This window comes from Ictalurus furcatus, chromosome 1 (assembly GCF_023375685.1).
Source record: "Ictalurus furcatus strain D&B chromosome 1, Billie_1.0, whole genome shotgun sequence".
NCBI lineage: Eukaryota > Metazoa > Chordata > Actinopteri > Siluriformes > Ictaluridae > Ictalurus > Ictalurus furcatus.
The window spans coordinates 37,184,997-37,192,496 of record NC_071255.1 but is presented as its reverse complement, the minus strand read 5'-3'; the positions used below and the strand labels follow the sequence as shown (position 1 = coordinate 37,192,496).

The 7,500-nt window shown below is 43.1% G+C and overlaps 1 protein-coding gene across 1 annotated transcript in view; it reads left to right on the top strand.

Annotated features, from left to right (window-relative positions):
- LOC128611390 (rho GTPase-activating protein 21) overlaps positions 1-7,500 on the top strand; it is a 105,573-nt gene that overhangs the window by 348 nt on the left and 97,725 nt on the right. Inside the window, exons 1-2 of the mRNA XM_053630891.1 lie at positions 1-99; positions 2,515-2,730. The exon at positions 1-99 is cut by the window's left edge and continues 348 nt beyond it. Coding sequence (XP_053486866.1) covers positions 2,671-2,730 — 60 coding nt within the window. The 5' untranslated portion in view covers positions 1-99; positions 2,515-2,670. The remainder of the gene's footprint in view (positions 100-2,514; positions 2,731-7,500) is intronic.

Sequence of the window (7,500 nt, the reverse complement as noted above, 5' to 3'; positions counted from 1 at the left end):
TCTCTCTGTGTGTGTGTGTGTGTGTGTGTGTGTGTGTGTGGTAAAGTGGATCATGCGCTTCACTCCGACGTCTGTGTGTTTCTGCGCGTTTTCTAACAGGTAGGACAGAGAACATACAGAACTCATCCACTCCATTTCATTTCTGTCATTTCTGTGTGGAAGCTCTGTCAGTGTATTGGTGTTTATGGAGGATGTTATGAGGATCTGTGTGTAAACATCTCACACACACACACACACACGCACACGCACACACGCGGAATAACACGCGCGCCTGTTACGGATTTTAGTGACAGCATAACAACATGCTGTAAAGTATTTGCTTTGATGTGTTTGGAAAATGTTTCAGCAGAGAGAAGACACGTCTACCCTGTGAATATAATTCCAGTCTGATCAGTCTGCAGCTCACGTGCCACAGCCTGCATACATTAGGGATGCTCCGATACCCCGACCTCACTGTTATTTCAGTGCGATACCGATATCACGATTATTTCAGTGCGATACCGATATCACGATTATTTCAGTGCGATACCGATATCACGATTATTTCAGTGGTATTTTGGAAATTCTCAATAATTACCTCCAGACTCTCTGCACACTCCTGAAGCCTGTGTGAGGTCAATCTGACATCTGTCTCATCTCTCATGTGATTACACTGTAGCCTACGGCTCCGATACGGCTCAGATACGGCTCTGATACGGCTCCGATACGGCTCCGATACGGCTCAGATACGGCTCAGTGGATTAGATTTTTAAAAATATCAATAATCCGATCTACATTCTTTACACATTCTTCAAGGCGTCATTGGATACAGAAATGTTCTCCGCTTTCTAAAATAAGATTCTACTTCAAACCCTTTCAGAGGGAAACACGCTGTTATCGGGTTCTACTCGGGAACTTTAGGGTTCCCCTGAATTACAAGCCTTAAGGTTTCAGGTCAGTATCAAGTCTAAGATCAATATACTGCACTGCTGTCTCAGATAGACTGATGGATAGACAGAGAAGTATACAGACTGATAAATAGACAAGACGGACAGAGAGATAGTCCGGTGGATAGTCTGTGGACTCTATGGATTGCTTGACAGACAGGAAGATAGACGGGTGGAGAGCTGGATGGACAGACAGACATACTGATAGATAAATGAGAGAGTCTGACAGACAGAGAGAAAGACTTACAGATACCCAGACTGATAGACAGACAGACTGGACTGACTGGATGAAGAAACAGACAGATTGACGGATGGACGGATGGAAAATTTTGAAATAAAAATAAAGAGCCTGTGAGATTCTTTGTCTTGGCTCTCTGGGAAATCCCCAAAAGATTTTCTTTAAAAAACCCTACAGCAGTGTTTTCCTATTAGAGAGGGTTCCAAGTAGAACCACCTTCACACACAAAGAAGCATTAAAGAACCCTTAACTAGCCAAAGAACCATTAAAGAACCCTTAACTAGCCAAAGAAGCATTAAAGAACCTTTAACTAGCCAAAGAACCATTAAAGAACCTTTAACTAGCCAAAGAACCATTAAAGAACCCTTAACTAGCCAAAGAACCATTAAAGAACCCTTAACTAGCCAAAGAACCATTAAAGAACCCTTAACTAGCCAAAGAACCATTAAAGAACCCTTAACTAGCTAAAGAACCATTAAAGAACCCTTAACTAGCCAAAGAACCATTAAAGAACCCTTAACTAGCTAAAGAACTATTAAAGAACCTTTAACTAGCCAAAGAACCATTAAAGAACCCTTAACTAGCCAAAGAACCATTAAAGAACCCTTAACTAGCCAAAGAAGCATTAAAGAACCCTTAACTAGCCAAAGAACCATTAAAGAACCCTTAACTAGCCAAAGGACCATTAAAGAACCCTTAACTAGCCAAAGGACCATTAAAGAACCCTTAACTAGCCAAAGAACCATTAAAGAACCCTTAACTAGCCAAAGGACCATTAAAGAACCCTTAAAGCAAACTTGAACTGTAAAGTGTTTCAGGTTATTGTACCCTCTTAGTAAAAAGGTCCGATCTAGAACCCTTAACGGTTTCTTCAGCAGTCCCTCTGTGGGGAACCTTAAAGGATCTACGTAGAAACCTCCAAGCAGCACTTCCACATAGGAGTAGAGCCGAACAACCTTTACGATCACAGATCAGCGTTCCTGAATGGTCCTGACAGTTCTGCTCAGTTCTGCTCAGTCCTGGGGATTAGAATAATTCCACACAGTACAGGGGATCAGATGTGCGGTTCTCCGTGTGAAGTACGGTTCCACATGTCTCTTTATTCCTCCTGACTGAGGTGAAGGTTGAGTGTGTGCTAGCATTTCTGTGTATACAGAGCGATATGAAGTTGTGTTCTCGATGAAACCTCTGACTCGGAGTTGTAATATTTCCTGGTCTTCACATCTCCAGCTGTTTTCCTTTTCCCTAACGAGCGCTCTCGTCACACCGTGTGCTTATCCGCACCGACAGAACGTGACGGTTCTCCGTCACGGCCTGACTCTGTCCTTGTTTTTTTTTTATTCACCGTAGATCGGAGCGATCAGTGAACATGAAAAGAGCAGACGGTGTGGATTAGACCTTTTTATATTCCCCGAGGGTTTTTTTATTTTTTATTTTTGGACGTCCTCCTTCTCCTTTCTCTCTCCATGTGGGATATAACGGAGCTTCTCCTCGGTCTGGAATGAAATGATGGCGACGCGTCGGGGTGATGACGGGGTGCGCGCAGCCGCATCGCCAGCGTCTGAGGTAAGACACCGACATCTCATGAACATTTGGGATTTGATATTAGTCAAACGCAGTATATACTGTATATACACGTGCACTAGAAGAGCTCTGTGTCTGAATAAGTATTCACACCCCTTGTATTTTTTCACCTTTTGTACTGCAATGGCGTTGGGAGTGAAGCATGGGGGTGGTAGCATCATTTGGTCCCTCGGTTGGTTCTCTGACTCTTTATCTGCTCACTAAGGTGGACGGTGTCCTGTAGGCGGAGCAGCCTTCTGCTCCTGAGGTCACTGGGATGCTGGGTATATCTTTGAAGCTGTGGTTTCGAGTGGTTCTAGTGTACTCGCCAGGGAGAAGTGCACAAGAACTCGTAAACTTTAAAACCCCTGGTTTCACTTGCGTTGTCGTTACTTACACGCACTAGTTTCAGTGCACTTGTAAACCTTCTAGACACACGTGTTGTAGTGTGTGTGGTCCACACACTGCCTTTCTAGTGCACTTGTCCGTCTTCTAGCACGTCTTCTGTTTTAGCTGCACACACTGGATCTAGTGTAGGTTTTTTCCAGCTACACACATCGCCCGTGCAGAAGTTTGCTTTCTAGACACTGCTCGTAGTGATGTAATAAAGTGAGACAGTGTTTTGGAGACGGGCGGTGTGCGGTGTAGTTGTGTCTGTCTGTCGTTGAAGTCGGCAGTGTGGATTTGGGACGAGGCCATGTGCAGGGTGTTTAACTGCACCACTGAAGTGTGTGTGTGTGTGACCGTGTTTAACGCACGGCGCTTTTCCAAAACCGCTCGGTGTGTGTGACGTGGGTGTGTACAGAGGGAAAACCAGCCGTCTGCGTCTCATAAAGTGCTGAGTTTGGTTACTGAGAGAACACACACACACACACACACACACACACACACACACACACACACACGTGATGTGGACACAGACGCTGGAGGAGTAAGTTCCAGCCTGGTGTAAAACATGGTGTGTTAATCAGTTCTGATGATCGTGAGGTCGCCTGAGGTCATCCGTCTTGTGTGTATGGGAAGTTAAAGTGTAACTCTGATTCTCAGCAGGGGTCTTAAAGACACACACACACACACACACACACACACACACACACACACACGTGACATTACAAAAATGTCCAAAATGTGACAGATTTTACAGAGTGTCATCAGCTGATTTGAAATAGTTATAAAACAACAACAAAAGAGTAAAAACATTACTTTGGATTAACACTTAATATAATATCATACAATACAACACGAAGTAGCATGACGTAATAATATACAATAAAGAGAAATGTGTGTGTAAGTGTGTGTGTTATCTGGGTAAGTGTGTGTATAAGTGTGTGTATTATCTGGGTAAGTGTGTGTATAAGTGTGTGTATTATCTGGGTAAGTGTGTGTATAAGTGTGTGTGTGTTATCTGGGTAAGTGTGTGTATAAGTGTGTGTATTATCTGGGTAAGTGTGTGTATAAGTGTGTGTATTATCTGGGTAAGTGTGTGTATAAGTGTGTGTGTGTTATCTGGGTAAGTGTGTGTATTATCTGGGTAAGTGTGTGTATAAGTGTGTGTATTATCTGGGTAAGTGTGTGTATAAGTGTGTGTATTATCTGGGTAAGTGTGTGTATAAGTGTGTGTATTATCTGGGTAAGTGTGTGTGTTATCTGGGTAAGTGTGTATTATCTGGGTAAGTGTGTATTATCTGGGAAAGTGTGTGTTATCTGGGTAAGTGTGTGTTATCTGGGTAAGTGTGTGTTATCTGGGTAAGTGTGTGTTATCTGGGTAAGTGTGTGTTATCTGGGTAAGTGTGTGTATTAACTGGGTAAGTGTGTATGTTATCTGGGTAAGTGTGTGTATAAGTGTGTGTATTATCTGGGTAAGTGTGTGTATTAACTGGGTAAGTGTGTGTATTATCTGGGTAAGTGTGTGTATTATCTGGGTAAGTGTGTGTATAAGTGTGTGTGTATTATCTGGGTAAGTGTGTGTATAAGTGTGTGTATTATCTGGGTAAGTGTGTGTATAAGTGTGTGTATTATCTGGGTAAGTGTGTGTATAAGTGTGTGTATTATCTGGGTAAGTGTGTGTATAAGTGTGTGTATTATCTGGGTAAGTGTGTGTATAAGTGTGTGTATTATCTGGGTAAGTGTGTGTATTATCTGGGTAAGTGTGTGTATAAGTGTGTGTGTGTTATCTGGGTAAGTGTGTGTATTATCTGGGTAAGTGTGTGTATAAGTGTGTGTATTATCTGGGTAAGTGTGTGTATAAGTGTGTGTGTTATCTGGGTAAGTGTGTGTATAAGTGTGTGTATTATCTGGGTAAGTGTGTGTATAAGTGTGTGTGTGTTATCTGGGTAAGTGTGTGTATTATCTGGGTAAGTGTGTGTATAAGTGTGTGTATTATCTGGGTAAGTGTGTGTATAAGTGTGTGTGTGTTATCTGGGTAAGTGTGTGTATTATCTGGGTAAGTGTGTGTATAAGTGTGTGTATTATCTGGGTAAGTGTGTGTATAAGTGTGTGTGTTATCTGGGTAAGTGTGTGTATAAGTGTGTGTATTATCTGGGTAAGTGTGTGTATAAGTGTGTGTGTGTTATCTGGGTAAGTGTGTGTATTATCTGGGTAAGTGTGTGTATAAGTGTGTGTGTTATCTGGGTAAGTGTGTGTATAAGTGTGTGTATTATCTGGGTAAGTGTGTGTATAAGTGTGTGTGTGTTATCTGGGTAAGTGTGTGTATAAGTGTGTGTATTATCTGGGTAAGTGTGTGTATAAGTGTGTGTATTATCTGGGTAAGTGTGTGTATAAGTGTGTGTGTGTTATCTGGGTAAGTGTGTGTATTATCTGGGTAAGTGTGTGTATAAGTGTGTGTATTAACTGGGTAAGTGTGTGTATTATCTGACCCGATACTCCCCTAGAAAAAGGGATGGTTCTAGAAGTGATTGCTGGATCATTAAGGGTTCTCCGCGTTGCTCGGGGACAGTGTTGTAGGGTTCTATGTACAGTGAGTATTCACGCCTGTTGAACTGTGCCACAGTTTGTAGCGTTACAGTCTGGACCTGAAAGGGATTTCACTGGCAGTGAAGCATGCTGGAGGTAGCGCTGGGTTTCTCTGCCCTAATCAGGAGGATATTTCATGAATCAATACAAAATACTCCATAATACTGTCGTGGGGAAAAAATCACTCTTTCATCCTTAAGTATCACCTTTAAGTATTCACCAACCCCCCCCCCCCCCCCCGCCCCAGGTGTGAACCCCAGACGTATTTTATTGTACAAATAAAAGATACAAATGATTTTGTTAGATGAAGGGGGGAGTGGTTGTGCCTCTTGTCCAGCCCTTCACCACGCCCGTGTTCGGAGACGGCAGGGAGTGTATCAGCTGCTTTGTGCTTGCTTAATCCCACATCGAGAGGTTTAATTGTGGAGGCTGATTGCCTTCATGTCAGTGATGAATTCGGTCAGATCGATGTTTCCCTGGAGGCTCGCAGTGCCTGCTTTACGTCAGACCAAACCGGCGGGGGCGGAGGCAGGGTAGACGGGGGGGGGGGGGGGGGGTGTAGACAGGGGCAGACGTCCCATCGCTCCATCCATCTGCTCCGCTGAAGTCTGCAGGGACTCGATGCTTCAGGGAGAAGGATGAGGAGGAGAGGATGTGCCGAGTGTGTCGGAGGACCCGTGATGCCGCTCTTTGTTGGTGTGTGGCTGTGGGTGGAGGAGGTGGCGCTGGTGGTGGTGGTGGGGGGGGGGGTTAAGGCGGGTCCATGTACAGTAGTACCGGTGCGAATGTTTTGGTACCTCACTATTCAATTCAGTTCGATTCAGAACACAGGAAGTTACAATGCAGTTAAAATGCTTTTTGATGATTTTTTTGTCGTTTTCAGCTTGTTGTGTTTTTACATAAACATGAGACTTAATTCAGTTCAGTTTCATTAAACAGTTCAGTTCAGAGACCGTTACTGGCATGACCGCTGTAGTACTGACAAAGCACTGAAACTGACGACATGTTCTAAAATAAAGAATAGCAATAATAAAGAAAAAGCCAAACACAAACGCACAAAAACCCCCCGAGTCTCTCTAATGTTAGATCTCATTTAAAGAATTCTTTCTCAGCCAGAAGTTTAAATCTGTGTATGTGTATCTGCTTCAAGTGTTCAGATTCCAGTCTATTCCTTCTTTACATCACACTGCACACTGTAGAACTGTTCTCCGGCCTGTTCCTCTGGAGAACCCGCGTTCTGTGTAGAGACAGACAGACAGACAGACAGACAGATAGGTAGGTAGACGGACAGACAAACAGACAGACAGATAGACAGACAGACAGACAGACAGATAGATAGACAGACAGACAGACAGATAGATAGATAGATAGATAGGTAGACGGACAGACAAACAGACAGACAGATAGACAGACAGACAGACAGACAGATAGATAGATAGACAGACAGACAGACAGATAGATAGATAGATAGACAGGTAGACGGACAGACAAACAGACAGACAGATAGATAGATAGACAGATAGATAGATAGATAGATAGATAGACAGACAGACAGACAGATAGATAGATAGGTAGACGGACAGACAGACAGACAGACAGGCAGAGACAGATAGACAGATAGATAGATTGATAGACAGATAGACAGATAGATAGATAGACAGATAGATAGACAGACAGACAGACAGATAGATAGATAGATAGATAGGTAGACGGACAGACAAACAGACAGACAGATAGATAGATAGACAGATAGATAGATAGATAGATAGATAGATAGACAGACAGACAGACAGATAGATA